This window comes from Hippocampus bargibanti, linkage group LG10 (assembly GCF_051943395.1).
Source record: "Hippocampus bargibanti isolate YZ-2025 linkage group LG10, ASM5194339v1, whole genome shotgun sequence".
Classification (NCBI taxonomy): Eukaryota; Metazoa; Chordata; class Actinopteri; order Syngnathiformes; family Syngnathidae; genus Hippocampus; species Hippocampus bargibanti.
In genome coordinates, this window is record NC_142743.1 from 24,574,642 (window position 1) to 24,597,231 (window position 22,590).

General features: G+C 45.4%; 1 protein-coding gene across 12 annotated transcripts in view; it reads right to left on the reverse strand.

Annotated features, from left to right (window-relative positions):
• cacna1ab (calcium voltage-gated channel subunit alpha1 Ab) overlaps positions 1 to 22,590 on the reverse strand; it is a 55,891-nt gene that overhangs the window by 7,096 nt on the left and 26,205 nt on the right. For 3 of the 12 annotated variants that reach the window (XM_089006936.1, XM_089006937.1, XM_089006946.1), the window contains 18 exons: positions 21,916 to 22,080; positions 20,978 to 21,088; positions 20,624 to 20,707; positions 18,041 to 18,157; positions 17,907 to 17,972; positions 17,383 to 17,480; positions 15,998 to 16,148; positions 15,355 to 15,482; positions 13,919 to 14,015; positions 5,685 to 5,790; positions 5,478 to 5,585; positions 4,896 to 4,999; positions 3,646 to 3,669; positions 2,028 to 2,137; positions 1,687 to 1,825; positions 1,315 to 1,428; positions 561 to 765; positions 231 to 454 (listed from right to left, as the gene is read on the reverse strand). In XM_089006936.1, coding sequence (XP_088863062.1) covers positions 231 to 454; positions 561 to 765; positions 1,315 to 1,428; positions 1,687 to 1,825; positions 2,028 to 2,137; positions 3,646 to 3,669; positions 4,896 to 4,999; positions 5,478 to 5,585; positions 5,685 to 5,790; positions 13,919 to 14,015; positions 15,355 to 15,482; positions 15,998 to 16,148; positions 17,383 to 17,480; positions 17,907 to 17,972; positions 18,041 to 18,157; positions 20,624 to 20,707; positions 20,978 to 21,088; positions 21,916 to 22,080 — 2,151 coding nt within the window. Of the gene's footprint in view, positions 1 to 230; positions 455 to 560; positions 766 to 1,314; positions 1,429 to 1,686; positions 1,826 to 2,027; positions 2,138 to 3,645; positions 3,670 to 4,895; positions 5,000 to 5,477; positions 5,586 to 5,684; positions 5,791 to 11,036; positions 11,134 to 13,918; positions 14,016 to 15,354; positions 15,483 to 15,997; positions 16,149 to 17,382; positions 17,481 to 17,906; positions 17,973 to 18,040; positions 18,158 to 20,623; positions 20,708 to 20,977; positions 21,089 to 21,915; positions 22,081 to 22,590 lie in introns of all 12 variants that reach the window. The other 9 variants (XM_089006948.1, XM_089006941.1, XM_089006940.1 and 6 more) reach the window with 8 other exon arrangements.

The window sequence follows — 22,590 nt, forward strand, 5'->3', positions numbered from 1 at the left end:
CAAGACTACTGATCACTTTTGGGCAATCGTCAGGTTCGACCCCGTACAGGCTCAATACACTGGTACAGAAGCATCAGGGGTTCTCAGAATTCTTTTGCCCGGTGACCCCTTACCAAGGGAGACATTGGATGGGAAACCCGGTAAACATACCAGCGCCTCTGTGTTAAGTTATTCGTAATTGATGAAAATGAAGAATGCCGCCCCGGATTGGACCGGTTACTGGGACTCACCTGCCTGTGGCCACGTCCGTCCGGACCTTCGCTGGGTGAGCGTGACCATTGTCTGTCGCGTGAGTGTCGGTGGGCGAGGTCGTAGCGCTCTTTGTCCATGGAACCGTGATGATAGTGGTGGTGATGGTGGTGGCGCCGGTCCTTGGTCCTGCCTCGGTCCCGCTCGCGTTCCTTGGGAGGCAGGTCGCCCGATTGGGTGGTGGTGCTCAGGTCTGTGCCCAGGCCTGGTTGGGCAGTGGAAACTAATGCTTTGTACGGACAACGAATCCACCATAGTCCCACATGGACTCCTGCCGCTGCCTCAGACTGGAATGTTTGGTGGAAACTCACCCGTGTCTGCGTCTGTGTATCTGGTGAGGGATCGCTGCGAAGTCCGGTGGCTTCGGTCCCGGTGTCGGCGACCACCTCCGCTGTGCCTCCCCTCCTCAGGCACCACCCTCTCAAGGGAGTAATCATCTAGCCTGACACCTCGGCCTGAGTGTCCGTGAGCCAGGCTGGAGGTGGAGCGCCTCATGGGACTGGTGTCGGTGATGGTCTGAGGGACGCGGGACACAGTTGCGGATGAGGAAGAAGAGAACAAACAGGAAATGAGGTGGTACTCCGAGCCCGGATGGGTAGGCTTCTTCATGTCCTTTTCTAATGAGCTGGTGCCAGTACCGATTGGGTAACGAGGTTCAATTTGGTTCATCCAGAGCTACGATGAGCCGTGATATCACGCACGTATGCTCCAGACACCACGGCCTAGTCCCGTAAAATGAGAAAACGCTTCCGATGTACGGAGTAAACCGTTGCCGCTTTTCCGATTCCAGTTTTGTCAGGTCGAGTTGGAGGGGCTCATCTATTACGTCCACGTGGAAGTGCCCTACAGCTCAACCCAATGCCCAGTTGCCTCGGATGAGGATTAATAGAGGAAATAAAATCTGATAACACACGATAAATACGACATAATAAAAGAAAATAAAAAAAGTAGGCATCAAGTAGGCACCGAACTTCATGTCACATGCCGGGCAAATGATAGCGGAGGGCATTGGCGATGGGTGGAAGGACGGATGGAGGGGACTTAGGAGGTGATGGAGGTGCTCACTTGGTTGGCTGCTGAGAGGCGGGGCATGGAGAGGGTGCGCCCGTGCCCATCCACTGGGTGGCAGGGCTCGGTCTCCAAGTGCCCGTCCCGCCCCATCTCCCGCAACTCTACCGTCTGCAAGGACACAATGAGATGAGGCGTGACCACATGAAGGGGAGGGACATGGGGGTCAGGTGCGATGGTCAATGTAGGGGGGGGCAGGGAAGGGCCGTCTAGTTTCGCTGACACCGTAAGAGGCGTAAGTCAACTGCGACGTTGCAGGAAACGATTTGGAAAACGACGGGGAGACGGGAAGTTGCTCCATGACGTCAAATATAATCTATCTGGTTAAAACCCACACATTTATAGAAACACACATTGTAAACAACGTACCTGCTGGTTGTTGCGGTCATCATGAAAGTCATCGGGGTACGGCCGGTCAGGGCTCCAGTTGCCTGTTTTTTGGAACATCTCCTGGGCCTTGGCGGTCACCCACGACTGGCTTTCCGTCATACCGCCGCCTTCCGAAGGTCTGTGACGGCACATGACCACTCCATGAGTTGAAACAATGGAATTTTAGAGGCGTAACACCCGACATACTAAATCATGACATCTTTAAAAACCAAACGGACACGACATGGCGCATAGTGGAATCCCTCAGGAACCAACTGACACTGTCCATCCGACGGTCGATCATCATCGAAGCGACCAAAATGGAGCTAATGCATACTCACGCGCTGTTGACGTTGTCGGGCTGAGTACCGGGGAGGCTGTCCAGGAGCCTGTCAGCGCCGTCGCCCTCCGGTGGCGCCTCCATTCGCTGAAACATCAACGGCGGTCGGTTCTGCGTGAGATACGCCAGAAGTGGGCTAAATCGGATAAGCGGGGAAGGAGGCCGGCAGAGAAGAGTCGAGCGGGGTTGGGTAGGGATCTCAACAAGCACAACAAAGAAGCGCAATGGCGGCACGGATCCACACGGGCGGCACCAGGGGGCTGCGGCTGCGGCAGGTTGACGTTTCCCCACCGAGGTAGCCCATCGGAACTCGCTCGGGACACGTTTCCCGTGCTGACTTGACTCAATTTTATTGTGTCAGGTGGCCGCCTCAAATCAAATTATCGCGCTCCTGATTCACGTTTGAAGTGAACGTAGAGTCCGCTTCCAAACGGATCTGGATCGCGACCATTTGATTTCATACGGCGGGAAAAAGCTTCGGAAACAAACAGCCTTTAACCCGCATCAATGAGGGAAGGTCGAGAAAGAAAGACGGGAAAAGATGCTAACGGACTCGGTGAAAGCCTGGACGCATCGGAGAGTGATGCATGCGACGAGACGTCGACGGATTGGATTCAACGTTTCCGGCATGACTTTCTTTTCCGGCATGAGTTTACCTGGCATGGCCTGCACCGGCTGATTGATGGACAAACAAGGGGCGTTGCCATGCCCTTTCTGACATGTCAAGGCTCATCTATGTTCATCGTACCACAAACCAAAACCAAACGTGAGTCTGGAAGACCCAAACCCCATTTCTCCATCTTTCACCAATAAATAAATAAATAACCATAATCCTGTCCTGAAAACCCAAAACACTCAACCTTGTTTGAAAATTTGAGCTAAATTGAGTTAATTTAGAAGCCTTGATTTAGAAACCCTAATTTAGGTTTGAAGCTCTAATTTGAATCTAACGCCGGGATTAGCAGTTTTTTTGACGACGATACTAGTGCAGCGTGTTCTACCGGAAACAAATTCCTTGTGTGTTCTACATACATGGCAATAAAGATGATTGTGATTCTGATTCTGATGAAATGCTAACCCGGCCGGCTTTTATTTTGTCCTTGGTTTCTAAACGTTTGTAATATTTGAAACCATAATATTTGCTTGAAACCCTAACCCTGTCAAAAAGGCTGCGACCCAAACCCACATTTCAAATACGACATCATGTTTGGAACCCCAATTTTGGCCTCACACCCAAACCAAATCTTGAAACCCTAAACCCGCTCCAAACCCTAATTTGAAACCCCACCCCTCCTTTAAATCTTTGATGTTTGATGACCACTGCCAAAGGGTCCCGCCCTCCCTTCGTAAATAATCGAGAAATAAAACATATCAACCTAAGACGTCTTTACGAGGAAATCTTTGACTCTGAGGCACCTGTGGATATGGCCGTAGTGGGAACGCAAATGAGCCTTAACGGTGGGCCAGCGGCTGAATGAAATGGTTGTTAGTTACTGGGGTTGGTGGTGGAGAGGTATCAACAATCTCATTGGACAGACAGATTGACATTCAGACGCCAGGCAGCACTCAAAACACATTGAAAGACGAACAAAACCAAGCAACCGTTGAGCTGGACTGACCAAATAAGGAGACCCCACCTCATCCTGGGGGAGTGGGGAAGGAGGGGGTGGTGGAGGGGGTGGGGGTAAAGAGAGACATCAGAGTGACAACATGAAAAGACAACAGAAGTGGAGGAAGAAGAGCGAAGACAGAGCATGAAATCAAAGACGAAAAGCAACGGCGAACAAGCACAAAGATGGCAGGACAAATGGCAAGACGACGATCGTCGTCCATTTGGTCCCACAAAAGGGTTACGTTCAAGGAGCAGACCAAGAGTAGGGCGTGGACCTATAAGGGGTCAATTTACGTCCACATTGGCTGAAAGATACGGGTGGGGGTTGTCACGGTTTGTCCCCCCCCCCCCCCCCCCCCATTCCCGTAAAAAAGTTTGAAATCGCAGCTGGTTTAGAACTCTGTCACGCACTTGACTTTGGAGTCAGCCAACCCTCCATCAAGCAGTTAGTCCAGAATGCCGCCGCTCACCTCTTGACTGGTACTCGTAAGAGGGAGCACAGAACTTTTACTCTGGAGCAGTGGTTCTTAATCTTGTTTGAGGCACCGAACCCCACTAGTTCCATATGCTCATTCATCGAACCCTTCTTCCAATGACTGTGCCTACTAACTGCAGTCTAGACTGAGGGGTGGACCTCTGTGGCGGAGGATCCACCGAACCCCTGAGACCGACTCACCAAACCCCTAGGGTTTGATCGAACCCAGGTTTAGAACTACTGCTCTGGAGTCACTTCACTGTCTCATTTTAGAGTTCTTTTCCAAGATCCTATGATCCGTCTCAGTCGTACAAGGATGGTCCGTCAAGGAAAAGGTTTCTTCGGCCGTCATCTGTCCTCTTTTGTATGCAGAACAATGTTTGAAACCCAAACGTGAGTACAACTTCTGGTACAGTTGACAGCTGAAGAAACTTTCACCTCAGGGTCCCTCCTCCCCTGCTGGGTGCCTCAGGTCTGAATACCAGACACTTGGAGAAGTACAGAGGAGAAGGCGAAGCTTGAGAGGGTTAGCCTTAGCATTAGCTTTTTGTTTGTGAGCCCCAAAGCCGTTGCTAACCTCGCTAACTTTGCTAACCACCATCAGTTCATGGGTGAAAACTGGCGCGGTTAGCAGTGCTGTTCAAAGACTCTCAAGATGATGTCGGACGATGTAACGAGGGCTTTTGAAAAGCTTTGCGACACTTAGCGGATACTTTCAAGGATGAACAACGAATAATCCGGAGGCTTCCTGGAAGAGCAACTAAAGTGGGGATCTGCTCTACCTGTTCCTCCCGCATGGCCTGCAGCTTTTTGGTCTTGCTCTGCCGGTAGTACTCCATGATCATCATGGCGGCGTAGATTTTGCCCACCGTCAAGTCTGTGGCTGCTGAGAAAATGACAAGTTATCCTGGAAGATTAGACCCGAGCGCGGTAGGACCATGTCCTATGGGGGTTAGGCAGAGTGAAGGCAAAGTCGCTGTCTGGTGCGCAACACCCGGATACGTTTCAACAAGAAATTACAAAGTGGAAAATGATGTTTCATGGGGAGCTGGGATCGGATTCTTCTCATTTTAATGCTTTCCTATGGGAAATTAATTTTTGGGATACACACTTTTTGCCTCACACACTCTGTCTGGGAACCAATTAAGTTCATAAGCCAAGGTATCACTGTACAAATCCGTAGTCACGACAAAACCACGGTAGGGTTCGAGGCGAACAACGGATGTAAAAAAAATGATAGTAGGCGGGCATCCTTTTTCGGAATGCTACCCTCTTTACTTTCGTGTCGCAAGCTGTTCTCTCGATGAATCGGGTGATTGGACATCTAAATATGACGGCGACGGACGCTTCTCCGCCCAACTCACCCTTGTGAGGCGTGACCAGCAGGTCCAAATTTTTCTGCGACAGGTTTGGCCAGATGGCCATCATCTCCTTACGCAGCTCGGCGTCCATTTGCTGCTTGTCCGCGCCGCCTGTGAGTCATTCCGGCAATGTCGCCGTATTTTGTATTTTTTGTTGTTGTTGTAAAAACGCAAATGAGAACAAATCCAGCGTTGAGTCACGATCTGTACCCTTGGCGATCTTGATATCCAGCGCCGTCCTGATGAGGGCCATCAGGGTGGAGTTGAAGTGGACCGTGTTGTCGTCGGCCACGGGGAGGTCCATCCGCAACAGCCTCTGCGGAAAGCCAGCCAGCAGGCAGAGCGTCAGACGGCGAATGCACCGCGTCCTCGCCGCCGCCGCGTTTCGGCCCGAGTTGGGTTCGGAGGGGGTTGGGGGACTTGAGAGAGCTCCATAGAAAACAGCCAATGAGACAGGCCTGATGGCCACGTCCTTGTTTAATTTAGCGATTGGTGGAACATCTCCCGATGCGCCAGTGATCTGGGAAGTGAAGGTTGACGCCAGAACCGACGTCTCAGGTGAGTATCTTTCTGTTCTCGCTCTAAACTGTGAGTGAACCGAGAGGTGAAAGGGCGACGGTGTCCTGTGCTTTTGCACTTAAGTTGTTATCCCGAGACTGTAAAGTCTCCTTGAGAGTTTTGAAATTCCCAATTTTTTTCAAATTCTGCATCGTGTTCTAGACAGGAAGTCACATGACACGTCAAAATCCCTTCATCACGTGATGTTAGTAAAGTATCTATGTGCGATCTATTGATCCTCTTCTGTTTCATGTCACAAAGAGGGTACAGCAAGGGCTGAAGAATGAATGACCCTCTGTGTCTTTGTGTCGTCATATTATTTGTTATTTAGTTTATTTTTGTTTCCTTTAATAACTTTGCTGCTGTGTTACTTCGGGTTGAGTGAACGATGGCACGAATGGCTGCCGCTGCTCACCCGCACAAAAAAAAATCATGTGACTGTAAAGTGTCCTTGAGAGTTTTGAAAGGCGCTTAGAAATTACTTCTATTGTCCTGCCTGATTGCCCCTTTACTAAATCGCCATGGTGGGGTGAGGTTTAATTTGGATCATTCGGACAACAGACATCTTAGGCAACATAGGCTTAGCTATGCTGATGAGGTGATACCAGAGCAAATGGGGCAATCGGGCAAGTCGTAGACCACATGATCGGGCAGGACTATAGAAGTAATCAGTGTAGCCTCAGGCAATAGTCCTCTGCTCCCCCAACCTGAGAGCACGGACCAACCATAGAAGAGTCCGGCACTGCCACATCTGGACAGTAGGGATATATATTGGGCCAAAACTACCAGCACATTTTTAGTTCGCTGACGAAGCCTCTTGGATAAGAAACGAAACGTCCGACACCTTCAAAGTACAGATTATGGCTGAAGAAACCTTCTCATCGATATTATTATTATTATTTAAAAAAAGTGGGGAGGGGGGGGTTGGCTTTGTTCTGCCAAACGACTGCCGGAGCCCAGAACCACCGGGAGCAACCGGGAGGGGACCAAAATGGCCTCCGACCCAACCTGTGCCCATGTTCCCGAAATGTGTGAATGCGCTACCACATCCACACATCTATGTGCTGCCACACCAAGAAAAAAATGTAGACAAATACATAAATACACTTACACACTTCAATTAAGTTGAAGCTTAATTGCGGTGCCAAAAATAAAGAATAATAAAATAAAAAAATGATCACTGCTGCTTTTATTCAGGAGATTGTTTTGTTGTGCTAACTCAGGTATTTCCTATAGAGCTCCCCCTACCAGTCAGGAGGCTTCCTGCATATTTCTGGTAAATCCGATGGAGGAACCATTGGATAGAACCCCGCAAGCCATCCGAGGGGAGGAGGTTTTTAAGTGTTTTTTGTGTGTGGGTTTTTTTGGGGGGGGGGGGGGGGGTAAGGGGGGACTTGCGGACGGTTACTATCGGAAGCGGTTGGCATCCATCAGGTTTACCTCCGAACATGAGCGTTGGGCACGCGTGGCGGCAAGCACAATGACTTTGGTTTTTTTTTTGTACATGCAAGATGGCGGCGGGTATCGCATGCGCCCGCCCTCGACCCCCCTTCGGCGAATCATCCGACACAGACACATGCAAAAAGCCACGCCCCCTGCACCCCCCCCCCCCCACATTCCACATACACAAGCTGCCGTGCATCCGCGTTAAGAGAGTTTCCAGAATTATATATAAAAATAATAATAATAAATCATTAAAAATACATTCATTTGGATTCTATTTATTATTATTGTTTTTTTTTGGAAATTTTAACCCCATTTTAATTCCCTGTGATGCGATTTGCGGTGAGGTCAAGGTCTCTCTCAATGCCAGACGGGTGCACACGTCTCGGAAAACGGCGGGTGTCAGGAAGAAGAACAAAAAAAATAAAAATTAAAATCAATAAAAATAATTAGTGTTATGTTTCATCCTATCAAAAAGACGAAGCAAAACAAGAGAGGAAAAAAAATACAAAAAATAGAGATGACTTGATGCTCTTTTGCCATTTTCATTTTTAGCCCCCGCCCAAGGACCATTTCGATGAATCGCCCTGGCAACCGTTACATGAAGAGTTAAGGCTACAAGGTTACACGACAGTTAAGGCCGCACTGGAAAAGAAACAAAAATGCTAACCGGAACAGATGGCCATGATAAAAAAAAAATAATGATAATAATAATAATAGATATTTTTTGCAAGTCGCAGAAGAAAATTCTGCATTTCCTCAAACAATTTCAATCGTAGACATAAAGTCATTCCTAGATCAAAAGTTGTGAAAATAAACATGATCTTTGGCTGGCTGTTAACTAGCAGGCTAGCTGTTAGCTAGCTAGCCATTGGCTGTCTGGCTATTAGTTATCTAGCTGGCTGTCTATTATCTATCTATCTAGTAGCTAGCTGGCTATCTATTAGCTGGCTGGCTATTATCTAGCTAGTGATTAGCTATCTAGATATCTAGCTGGCTATTTGAGTGAGGAAACATATTAGCTAGCTAGCTGTGTATTAGGTATTTAGCTATGTATTAGGTAGCTAGCTAGCTTTCTATCTATTTTCGGGTTATTCGGTAGCTAGTTAGCTTTCTATTAGCTAGCTAGCTTTCTATCTATTTCAGTTATTCCAGGTTAAGTTGAATGCTGGCGCGTGTGGCTGCCGCTGTTCACCCACAGAAAAACGTAGCATGTGACTGTAAAGTGACCGTGAGACTTTTGAAAGGCGCTTATAAATTAAATGGATTATTATTATTATTATTGTTGTTGAGAAAAATGATTTCAAAGAATTTTTGAGAAAAAAATAGAGGGTGGGAAAAAACACATTTTTACATAACAGCAAGATTATATTCCGTTCTATGCAACAAAAAAAATATTGATAAAAATGGCCATTTTTGCTTTTTGTAGAATGTATTCCAATATTTCTTGGTGCATTTTTTTTAAACCTGTGAGTACAAATCTTTTTCTTTCAAGTAAAAAAAGAAAGTAACATTGTGAAAGTTGCTGAAAAAATAAGGAATTATTGTCAGGTGGTGGAGAGGAAAGGAGGGGCGGGGTCATGAGATGTACTTTTAAGAACAAAAAACAAAGAAAAGAGTCAGAATGTGAAGATGACCAAGAGCAGTGCGAGACTGAAAAAAAGAATGCAAGATTTGCTGTGTGTGTGTGTGTGTGTGTGTGTTCATGTCAAAAGTAAAAAGAACAACAAACAAAAAGACAGAACAAAGGACGACACCGAACGACACTGAAGTCAAACTACCAAACCAGTCGAGGCCTTCTAACAAGTCTTACAACGGGAAAAGTGCAGAAGGGAGAACGGATGGATGGACAGAGTGAGCTACCAAATTGGGAATTCAAGCTATTTGTGTGTAGAGAGAGAGAGAGTGGGTTTTGGGGGGAAGTTGTTAGCGCCATCCACAGGAACAAGAGAGCCAGAGGGCCGAAGCCAGGCGCCCTTTGCCGCTCCTTCTGTACCCGCATCGTCAGCATCCAGTGTTGTTGTCATGGAAACGTGGAAATTGCTACCGCTAACGTCAATCGTGCACGTGTTTGTGTGCGTGTGTGTTTGCGTCCGTGCAAGTTGCAGATGGAGCGGCAAAGCTCCCGTTCTCCGTTCCCTCGCTCCTGCGGCTTGCGATATTTTAGAAAGGGAAAAAAGAAATTAAATTATAACAAAAAATAAAAAAAAATGGCGGCGCTTCCGACATGACACGGAAAAAAGAAAAGAATTCAATTATGGCCACCAATCAGGAAATCGAATGCGCATCAAATGCTAAACTGTCATCTTGGGATGCCTACAAAATACATACGTACGGTATTATCTCTCTCTACGGTATTATAGACTCTGTGTGTCTTTTGTGTGTCATATTATTTGTTATTTAGTTTATGTTGTATTTTTTTACTTTGTTACTTCTTGAGTGAACGCTGGCGCGTGGGGCTGCCGCTGCTCACTCGCAGAAAAAATATCCCAACTATTAGTTATCTAGATGGCCGTTTATTAGCTATTTAGCTAGCTATCTATTAGCCAGCTGGATATCTATTAGCAGGCTGGCTATTAGCTAGCTAGCTAGTTATTAGCTGGCTGGCTGGCTATTATACAGCTAGCTATTAGCTATCTAGATAGCTAGCTGGATATTTGAGTCAGGAAATATATTAGCTAGATAGCTATGTATTATCGATCTAGCTATCTATTAGGTAGCTAGCTAGCTTTCTATCTATTTCCGGGTTGAGTGATCGCTGGCGCGTGTGGCGGCCACTGCTCACCCGCAGAAAAAAATATCCTGTGACTGTAAAGTGTACTTGAGAGTTTTGAAAGGCGCTTATAAATGAAATGTATTATTATTATTATTAGGCTATCTAGTTGGCTGGCTTTCTAGCTAGCTATCTGTTTGCTATCTGTTAGCAAACTGGCTAGCTATCTAGCTGGCTATCTATTAGTTATATAGCTATCTATCTAGCTAACTGTCTAGCTGGCTATCTATTAGCAATCTTTTGGCTATCTATTAGCTAGCTAGCTTTCTATCTATTTGAGCATAGATTAGGTTGAGAGCATGAGTATATTTTATGAATCCTTTGTCATCTACAATTGAAAATCAGGGGAATAAAGTTGGCTCCCATTTGCGGCTCTTTGTTTGGAGCCGGCTCTCTTCGTTCACTTCAGCGATCCGGCTCGTTCGCGAACAACACGTCACTCCTAACAATCAATTAGCATTTCAATGCGCATGTGATCTATATTTTGCCCACAATTCCTTTTTTTCCCCCTCCGTGTTATGTCAGGGGCTCCGTGTCAAAGTTGATCAAAGTATCCCCCCCCCCCCCCCCCACGACAAAAAAAACAAAAACAAATTTCCAAAGAGTCCACCGTCACATGTCACTGCAACCACAGAAGCCACGGGCGGCAGAGGACAACGCGCACCACCATCACCACCACCACAACTACTAACCACAGAAGGGAGGACAAGGGGGGACGGACAGGAAGTGGAAGGACATAAGGGAGGGACAAATGGGACGGGGGTGGAGGGTAAGGGGGGACAGTCTACCTTATAGGCGACCCGGGCGGGACACCTCTTCCCGAGGCCTAGCGGCGGACACATGTGTCTTAGCATCTGATACATGTCTGTGTAAGTGATCCGGCCGCTACACACACACACGGACGTACACACATCCAATCACCCCGACAGACAAGAGCAAACGATGCCAGAAGGTGTAAATCAAAAAGATGAATGCAGGTGGGGTGTTGACAAAAGAGGATGAGGAAGAACGCAACGCAACGCAACACAACAAAAAGCACACAAGGGAAGGAAAAGAAGGGAAACAAACACACACAAAGGTTATTGTTGTTGTTTGTCGCCGTGGTGATGAGCGGTGTGGTGGGTCGCTATGGCGAGGGAGGAGGGGGGGAGGATGAGAGGAAGGAAGAGCAGAGGTGCAGGAAGTGAAGGGATTTTGGGGCCTCTTTCTTCTTGGGTGGGGGGCGGGGCTTCGCACTGGACCGCCCCGCACCCCCTGCTGGTAGCGAAACAAACAGAGCGGGCGTGTATACCTCACGATGTCTCACGGTGAGGTCAGCAACTTGATCCTTGTTAGCATGCTAACGCTAAATGTTGAGGTCAGTGACTTGCTCCTTGTTAGTGTGCTAATGCTAAAACTTGAGCTCAGCTACCTGCTCGTTGTTAACATGCTAATGCTAAAACTCAAGGTCAGCTACCTGCTCCTTGTTCGCCTGCTGATGCTAAAACTAGAGGTCAGCTACTTTCACCTTATTAGCATGCTAATTCTAAAACTAGAGGTCACCTACCTTCGCCTTATTAGCATACTCATGCTAAAATTTGAGGTCAGCTACCTGCTCCTTGTTCGCCTGCTGATGCTAAAACTCAAAGTCAGCTACTTGCTCCTTATTTTCATGCTAATGCTAAAACTTGAGGGAAGCTACTCGTTCCTTGTTCGCATGCTGATGCTAAAACTCGAAGTCAGCTACTTGCTCCTTGTTCGCGTGCTAATGCTAAAACTTGAAGTCAGCTACTTGCAACTTGTTAGCATGCTAATGCTGAAACTTGAAGTCAGCTACTTGCAACTTGTTAGCATGCTAATGCTGAAACTTGAGCTCAGCTACTTGCTCCCTGTTTGCGTGCTAATGCTAAAACTCGAGGTCAGCTACTTGCTCCTTGTTAGCATGCTAATGCTAAAACTTGAGGTCACTACCTGCTAGCGTGCTAATCTTCTCTTCTAAAACTCATATCGTACTGTACGTTTACATCTTTTCTTTCTTGTTTTTTTAATATCCTGTGAATAGGAGTACAGAATATAATAGTTCAGTACTTACAGTTTGTACGCGATGTGCATAGCACATAGCCTACGTATGCATCTGTACAAATTGCATTCGTCGCAGTCAGTTTAGTCCACCTTGTGACCATGAGTTTGTGTGGTACACGTTTTGTATATTATTCCATCAACACGAGCAGTCTGTATCATATATTATGTCTACATTTTCGTGTACTACTGCAAAAAAAAAAAAAGCAGAATACGCCAATACGGAGCAAGTATAAGAGACTCAAAGTAGGATTCCATCACCGGGATGCTGCTCACTCATAGCATGGCGAGCACCGCGCCCTTCGTGATATCAACTAATCAACCAAAATGAATGAAAGATGCTAGCAACTAACGCTCGCACACCCAACATACACACAAATGTCTCTTGCCCAGGCAAAAAAATCGGAAAGCAAGCAAAAACAAAATACAGTGATACCTTGGCTTACGAACTGAATTGGTTCCCAGACAGAGTGTGTAAGGCGAAAAGTGTGTATCCCAAAAATTAATTTCCCATAGGAAACCATTCAAATGAGAATAATCCGTTCCCAGGTCCCCATTAAACATCATTTTCTAATTTTCTAAGCCTTAAAAAACTACCTTATTTTATGTGCAATAAATGTGCTATGTTATTATAATTAAAGTAATAAACAGTACTGTATAATAAAGTGCTTTGATTGACCTTTGTGAGGGTCCTTGATGGCTTGATGGAATGGAGTCAGCATGAAACACTTGATGAGGAACGTAGCCTTCTTCTTCCACCATCTTGAGGAATGATCCCTTTGTAGGTGCATTCTCTGCCATCATTTTACCTAGTTCCTCATCAATTGTGTTCCGTTCAGCTGGGTTTATAGCTTTTTGCATCGAGTGTACAGATGGCTTGTGCGGGTTATTTGTGGAGCCTGATTGATGGGCTATTTTAACCTTGCAGTCTACACTCTGCCTTTGAATTATGAAAGTTGAAACCAGTCCAAATTTCACTGTTTTCTACCAATTTTCTCACTCTCTGTCTATCATCTGCCTGTCTCTTTAATGTTTGAACCGCCTCCCCTCACTGCGGCGTTTTTGACCAATCACGTGGCTTTAACCGAAGACTGGGGGCGGGGAATAGAGGACAAAAACAAGTCGGTTGCCATTTCCTTGTTAGGAGAACTGGCTCGTTTGCGAACGACACATCACTCATTGCGGCAGCTCCGTGTGTATCCCGAAAAATAGTTTGTATGCCAAGGTAACATTTTTCATATGTTTGTAAACCGAAAAGTTCGTAAGCTAAGGGGTTCGTAAACCGAGGTATCACTTTAAAGGACTTTTTTTTTGGGGGGGGGGGGACTCGTTACATATCTTAAAATGTCACCCCCGCCACCCGACAACAGTGAGTGCAGTCAACCACCGCATGCTAGCGTGTAACCCCCACCCCTGCAAAAACACAATTCATCAGTGACATGAAAACGAGTGAGTGTAAAAAAAAAAACAAAAAAAAAAAACTCCATCATTCAATCCAGTCGATTAAAAAAAAAAAAAAAAAAAAAAAAAAGACGAGCAGGTTGCGTTTCTTAATACGTTGCTTTTATGGGGAAGGGGTTCGTGTGTGCTGGGGGGACGGTTCAGTCCAAACCTTGCAGGCCACCCTATGCGGGCATTTCTTGCCAAGGCCCAGGGGAGGGGAGATAACTCGCAATAAACTGTACATATCCTTATAATGTATGCGCCCGCTGCAAGAAAGATACAAGGGAAGGGAAGTTAGATGCACACAAGAGTCACAAGAGAAAAGGAGGCTCGTGGGCTTGGGGGGAAGAGAAGAGAAAGAGTGCATTCATTCGCAAACGGCGAGGTTGTCGGATCAATGCCTTTCTCACAAACAACAAGAAGAGGGCAAATGGGTGGGGTGAAAAAAGGGGGCCAGGGGCACAATTTATTTGCACGTCAACATGGAACACGAAGAGATCCTGCGGGGTTGAGGTTGGAGAGGGAGGGGCTAAAGGTTACGGACTAAACCAGGGGTCGGGAACCTATGGATGGCCAGCCAGATATGTCAGCTACTTGCTCCTTGTTCCTGTGCGAATGCTAAAACTAGAGGTCAGCTACTTTCGCCTTATTAGCATGCTAATGCTAAAACTTGAGGTCAGCGGCTTGCTCCTTGTTAGCATGCTAAGCTAGAACTTGAGGTCAGCTACTTGCTCCTTGTTCCTGTGCGAATGCTAAAACTAGAGGTCAGCTACTTTCGCCTTATTAGCATGCTAATGCTAAAACTTGAGGTCAGCGGCTTGCTCCTTGTTAGCATGCTAAGCTAGAACTTGAGGTCAGCTACTTGCTCCTTGTTCCTGTGCGAATGCTAAAACTAGAGGTCAGCTACTTTCGCCTTATTAGCATGCTAATGCTAAAACTTGAGGTCAGCGGCTTGCTCCTTGTTAGCATGCTAAGCTAGAACTTGAGGTCAGCTACTTGCTCCTTGTTCCTGTGCGAATGCTAAAACTAGAGGTCAGCTACTTTCGCCTCATTAGCATGCTAATGCTAAAACTTGAGGTCAGCGGCTTGCTCCTTGTTAGCATGCTAAGCTAGAACTTGAGGTCAGCTACTTGCTCCTTGTTAGCATACTAATGCTAAAACTCAAAGTCAGCTACTTGCTTAATGCTAAAAAAGGCGAATGGCTAGCTTACCGGCTAGTTTACCGGCGCGATTAAACATTCATTTTGGATCCCATTGGGCTTTTTGTTGTTAACGATACCGAAAAGTATCAAAACCTGCGTGCGCAGTGTCATGTCTATCCCTTAAAAACTCACGAAAAGAAGCCAAATGAAACAAAACCGATAGACGCTAGGCTACGCTACCTGTTGACATTGTCCCTCAACACCCGAACAAAATATCAGCGGTAACGAGCAGTGGATTTTTAGGATTAAACGCCGCCAAAGATTGAGCAGAAACAAGCGACAAATATGAATGGATTCGTTACGGCTAATCATAAGGCTACTGGGCGATGGGTACGTCAGGTTAGGTTAGCTTAGCGGCTTGATGTGTTTTACGCCACGGGTGTCCGTCAAGCGCTTGACTCACCAGGCGGCGGGGTCGTACTCGGCCCAAATCCTTACGTACTCGTCCAAGTGATGCGGCCCCAGGATGGACGAGTCTCGAGTCAGGTACTCAAAGTTGTCCATGATGACCGCCACAAACAGATTCAGCATCTGGGCACAGCAGGGGGCGGCGGCACTTTATTCCAATGAATACAGAATTTTAAAAATGGTCCTATCGTGGGTGTTTTTAGCCAGGAAAAAATAAAAAAATACAGTGATACCTTCGCTTACGAACTTAATCGGTGTGTCTTCCAAACATTAATTTCCCATAGGTAACCATTAAAAATGAGAATAATCCGTTCCCAGGTCCCCATAAAACATTTTATACTAAGCTTTAAAACTACACAAAATATACCTTATTTTATGTATAATAAATGTGATATTGTATTGCAATTAAATAAATAAACTGTGCTGTATATATATATATATATATATATATATATATATATATATATATATATATATATATATATATATATATATATATATATATATATATATATATATAATCTTTTCTATTCTGGTGAATTTAATGTTCGTTAGCTAAAGTGTTCGTAAACCGAGGTATCACTGTAATGACTTTGTAAGAATGGGCATTTCTGACCGATATGGTGCATCAAACTCACCAAAAAAGAACAGAGGAAGATGAAGGAGACAAAGTAGGTGTAGGCGAAGGTACTGCCGCATTCGGGCTCCGTGTTGCCTGAGGCCGGGTCGCACTCTTTGCCACCGAGACACGACAGCATGATTTCATGCCAGGCCTCGCCCGTGGCGCTCCTGCACAGATACACACGTAGCAATAACGCCATGCAGCTACGAAGCGCCGCACATCCGGAAAAATACAGCGATACCTTGGCTTATGAACTTAATTGGTTCCCAGACAAAGCGTGTAAGGCAAAAAGTGTGTATCCCAAAATTTAATTTCCCATAGGAAACCATTAAAATGAGAATAATCCGTTCCCAGGTCCCCATAAAACATCATTTTCTAATTTTCCAAGCCTTAAAACTACACAGAATATACCGTATTTTATGTATAATAAATGTGCTATGGTATTATAATTAAAGAAATAAACTGTACTATATAATAAAGTCATTTTATTGACCTTTGTGATGGCCGTTGATGGCTTGATGGAATGGAGTGGCCGCTTTCATCAGCATTAAACACTTGATGAGGAACGTAGCCTTCTTCTTCCACCATCTCGAGGAATGATTCATTGTAAGCTTTGGCAGCTTTATTGTCAGAAGTGGCTGCCTCACCATGACGAATGACACTATGAATCCCTGTACGACACTTAAAATTCTCGAACCATCCGTGGCTAGCCTTGAAATCATCAATGGATGACGAACTTCCAGGTTGCCTCTTGACGATATCCGAGTAAAGTTACCGTGCTTTCTCTGCACTAATTTTACCTAGTTCCTCATCAATTGTGTTCTGTTTAGCTGAGTTGGTAGCTTTTTGCATCAAGTGTACAGATAATAATAATACATTTCATTTATAAGCGCCTTTCAAAACACTCAGGGACACTTTGCAGTCATATGATATTTTTTTCTGCGCACACGATGGCTTGTGCGGGTTATTTGTGGAGCATGATTGATGGGATATTTTAACCTTGCAGTCTACACTCTGCCTTTGAACTATCAATAAAGTTGAAACGAGTCCAGATTTCACTGTTTTCTATCCATTTTCTCACTCTCTGTCGTCATGCTGTCTCTTTAATGTTTAACCCCACCCTTCTCACTGCTGCGTTCTTGACCAATCACATGGCTTTAACTGAACACTGGGGGCGGGGAATAGAGGACAAAAACAGTCGGCTGCCATTTTCTTGTGAGGAGAAGGGGCTCGTTCGTGAACGACACATGACTCATTGTGGCGCTCCGTGTGTATCCCGAAAAATAGTTTGAATGCCAAGGTAACATTTTCATCAATGTAACGTTCGTAAACGGAAACGTTCGTAAGCCAAGGGGTTCGCAAACCGAGCTATCACTGTAAAACCCAAAATAAAAAGGTCACCTGAAGAGCAGCATGAGGGCCATGACGAAAGTCCGGAAGTTGTTGTGATGGTCGATGGCGCTGTCGCCTTCCTCTTCCAGCGCCAGGTTGCCAAACAACTTCACGCACAAATACGCTTTCGTTAGCAACAGACAATCGGCCGGGAAACACAAGCATCTTTCAAAACTCTCAAGATGCATTTATTTATGGCTTCCTGTCCCTAGGATACCAAACATGAACAATAGATGCTGGTCTATAGCTATCTAACTAGCTAGCTATTAGCTATATAGCGATATAGCTGGATGGCTAGCTATCTAGCAAGCTAGTTATTAGCTATCTGTTGGATAGCTGGCTGACTTTCTATCTATTTGAGTGGGTAGCTATCTATCTAGCGAGTTATTATCCATCTGTTGAATAGCTAGCTGTCTTGCTTTCTATCTATTTGAGTGCCTAGCTATCTAGCTTCTCCTATGACTGTAAAGCGACCTTGAGAGCTTTGAAAGGCGCTTATAAATTCTTATTATCCAACGCAATCAGCGGCTCACCTGCATGCCAATGATGGCGTAGATGAAGAAGAGCATAGCGATGAGAAGGCACACGTAGGGCAACGCCTGCGAGCAGATCCACACGTGTCGCTCACGCCCGGTTGTGGCCCGTCGCCCGCCCGTCGCCGGCTTACCTTGAAGGACTGCACGAAGGTCCACAAGAGGATGCGGATGGTCTCGCCTTGGCGCAGTAGCTTGATGAGGCGGGCGGCGCGGAATAAGCGCAGAACGCTCAGGTTGATGAAATTGTTCTTGGGGGTTGACGAACAACAACAACAAACGCCAGTTAGTGCGCGAACAAAGTCAAAGTGAAAGCTAGTCGGAGGGGGTACCAAATGCACTGATCTCTGAGAGACAAGCAGGCCACACAAGATGGAGGCAAAGAAGCGGGAAAGAACATCTGGCACAGCGACATGGCAGAAAAACAAACAAACAAACAAACCAAAACAAAAACATGAAATGCTAATGCCAAACAAGGATTATCTCCATTGGTGTGTGATTGACAGGCAAGGCCAGGAAGAGGAGGAGCGAGCAGCCTTCATCACATTTAGCATCCCCGCAAAATGATGCTAGCTGCTGACCATGCTAAGATGCTAAATTAACCATGCTTTTTTTTGTATTGTTTTAAAATTCAAAATGATGTTTTTTTTGCCACATTTTTGTCATCTTTTTTTCGACCATGCTAAGATGCTAAGCTAACCACGCTTTTTTAAAATTGTTTCAAAATTGAGATTGACAGGCAAGGCCAGGAGGAAGAGGAGGAGCGAGAAACGAGCAGCCTTCATCACATTTAGCATCCCCGCAAAATGATGCTAGCTGCTGACCATGCTAAGATGCTAAATTAACCATGCTTTTTTTTTGTATTGTTTTAAAATTCAAAATGATGTTTTTTTTGCCACATTTTTGTCATCTTTTTTTCGACCATGCTAAGATGCTAAGCTAACCACGCTTTTTTAAAATTGTTTCAAAATTGAGATTGACAGGCAAGGCCAGGAGGAAGAGGAAGAGGAGGAGGAGAAACGAGCAGCCTTCATCACATTTAGCATCCCCGCAAAATGATGCTAGCTGCTGAGCATGCTACGATGCTAAGCTAACCATGCTTTTCTTTATTGTTTCAAAAATTTTAATGATTTGCGACGTTCTTTTCATCTTTTTTAGTACAGAATACAAAATCCGAATTACGACCTACTCGGCTTACGACCACCCGTACTTACAACCACGATCTCCAGACCCTATTTTTAACATTTTAATTCTACACCTGGCACCGCAACGCGCTAGCAGGCCGGCAACGCGTACAACAATTTTGGCCAGCCAGCCAGCATCTCACACTTGCACAGCAATCGACCGTGTGATGGCACCGGAGGGGTGGAGTTTGCCAGTCATTTAGTCTCTATTCAACATTTTGAATGCATTTCAACTTACGACCATTTTGATTTACGACCGTTTGGTCGGAACAGAACTCGGCCGGAAGTCGGATGTTACCTGTAGCATCAATGATTCGATTCATCTTTCATATTGTTACGTTTCATCCAGGGAGCGCATGCAGAGGGTTCAAAGGTCACCAAGTTGGGTGATCAGCTTTTTTTTTTGGGGGGGGGGGGCAGCAAGGGGGGGCTCAGCACGACCAATGATGATGCAGAGGAAGGGTCGAGAGATAAATTACAAACCAACCAGGATCTACATGTGCGATGATGTCGACGGATGAATGGGAAGGTCGGAAGGGGAAAGGGGGACGTATATATATATATTTATATATATACATATTGATAGATATATATGTATATTCATCATCATGATTGGGGCATGGACACATGACACACATGACATCATCATTAAAATCATTGTCGCTAGCAACACAGACGAAAGATTTCATAGTGCATTTTGGGGGTGGGGGGGGGGTTGGGGTCAGAGAGGGTCAAATGTGGGAAAGACAAGAATGAGTTATTATAAGGCTCAAAATTTTTTTTTGAAATATTTCATTTGTATTTTTTGGGGGGCTTGTGGTGTTTGTTTTGTTTACATGATCTTTATCATTGTTAGGGCCGCCATTTTGTTTCACGTCTCAAGTACTAATTGGATTGGATTGGATTTGCCAGAAATTTAATAGCTATCTATTCGCTTGCTAATGGTTATCTGTTCGCTAACTATTAGCTATCTATTCGCTGGCTCATGGCTATCTGTTCGCTAGCTATTAGCTATCTATTCGCTGGCTCATGGCTATCTGTTCGCTAGCTATTAGCTATCTATTCGCTGGCTCATAGCTATCTTTTCGCTAGCTATTAGCTAGCTAGCGTTCCATTTGAGTTACTTACGTGATTTGCGGATTGAGTGAACGCTGGCGCGTGTGCCTGCCGCTGCTCACCCACAGAAAAAAAACGTATACCGTGACTGTAAAGTGACCTTATTAGCTATCTTGCTGGCCAGCTAGCTAGTTAGCGAGCTATCTATTCACTATCTAGCTGGCTGGCTATCTCGCTAGGTGTCTGTTGACTATCGAATGGCTAGCTAGCTAGCTAGCCAATCGCTATTTGAGTTACTTCTAGGTTAAGTGAACGCTGGCGTGTGTGGCTGCCGCTGCTCACCCGCAGAAAAACATCTAACAGTGACTGTAAAGTGACCTTGAGAGTTTTGAAAGGAGCTTAGAAATGAAATGTATTACTATTATTATTATTATTATTAATATTATTCACATTTTGTCGCGACTTGAGCTCGCTTACCCCTAATTTGGTCACCAAAATGTCGGTGATGCTCCCCAGCACGGAGACAAAGTCGAAAATGTTCCAGGCATCTCTGAAGAAATTCTGTTTTGCACAAAGAGGAAGAAGTAAGCGTCCGTCCAAAAAATGGAAACGAGGGATGGAGGGATGGGGGATTGAGGACGCCATTTGCCGGGTGCACATTGGGGTTTTTCGGGGACACGCAGAACACGCTACAGATCTGGCTACCAAAATAAACCTGGCTCATGAATTAATGATGAGAGCCTCAATGTGAGTGAGTGTGTGTGTGTGTGTGTGTGTGTGTGTGTGTGTGTGTGTGTGTGTGTGTGTGTGTGTGTGTGTGTGTGTGGTCACCAGAGGGCCAAAAGCGACGAGCTTCAGGATGGACTCCAAGAAGAAGAAAGTGGTGAAGACGATATTAAGGTTCTGCAGGACATCGTCGTACGTTTCCGAGGCGCCGTCAAACTGCAGGGATAGGGGAGAAAGTTAGCAGGTTAGCCTAGCATAGCTTTCCCGTGCCACGTTTCAAGTCCAATCAAGCAGCAATTTGGGAGTTTTTTCAAATGCATTTGTATTTTTTATGTATTTAATAATCCCTGCTGCTTTCTACTATGTTTGTGACAGAGATTAAACAGAATAGAAGTTATCTTATTTCAAAGTTTCATGCATAGCTGGCCAACCAAACTAAAGGCGCAGATGGCCTGAGGTCAATCTGAGGTCAACAGACACAATAAATTAAACTGTCATCTTCATCTACGAGATCTGAATTTAGACCTTGGGAAACTCCTCTATCACCGGAGTTATTTAACGACTTGAAACCCCTTCACAGGAAGAGCTCATTAGCCAGATTACAAATTTATCAGTTCATGGAAAATACAATGTGTCATTGCTTGCAGCTGTTAGCGCTCAGTACGTTCCAGGGGCGTGCTATTCTAATCCAGAAAACTATGTTTTACTAATGTATCACCTCAATTTGCATATACTCGCAATAAATAGCTTGGCAGAGGACTGCAGAATTCAGGGGTCTGTCATGAATGGCTGCGTCTCCTGCCGGCAGTAAAGACAATCTTTCTGGGTCCGAGCCTTCGTCCACAGTGTCCGATCGAATATTTCTGATATTACTTCAATTAGGTTTACCGCAAAAAAAAAAATCATCCCTCAAGTATTTGTTATATATATATTTTTTTGTAATGCAGATTTAAAAGGTCACGAGGTCAAGAAACGAATCCCATTTTCCAACGGGGTGAAATTTCTTCAGGGGACAAAACCAGAATGAGCATTTTTGGTCTCACCTTCATCATGAGGACGATGGTGTTGAGGGCAATCAGAGCCATGATGCTGTACTCGAAGGGCGTGGACACCACAAACTGCCACATGCGATACTGGAAGCTCAGCTTGTTCTTGGGCATGTGGCGGGTTAGCGGCTTGGCGTTGATGGCGAAATCGATGCAGGCCCTCTGCGAGGGAGGAACGCACATGATAAGATTATAGACACAATACAAGTTATCCTATTTCAAAGTTTCATGCTGTTGTATGCTGAGTTGGCCCAACACAAGGCCCACAATGGAAACACAGAAAAATCTGGGGTCAATCTGAGGTGAACAGACACAGCCTGTTAAACTGTCATCTTCATGTAGGAGATCTGGCCTTGAGCGGAATTTAGGACTTGGGAAACTCCTTCACAGAAGGAGCTCATTAGCCAGGTTGCAAATCTATCAGTTTATGGAAAGACCACCCATGAAAATGTCCATGTTCTGTTGGTTCAAATCAAGAAGAATATATTTTACTAATTCATCACTTTAATTTGCATATACACGCACAATAAATAATATTTATATTCGCCTTTCAAAACTCTCATGGTCACTTTACAGTCACAGGATAGGTTTTTCTGTGGGTGAGCAGCGGCAGCCACTTGTGCCAGCGTTCACTCATCCCGGAATAACTCAAATAGATAAAAAGTTAGCTAG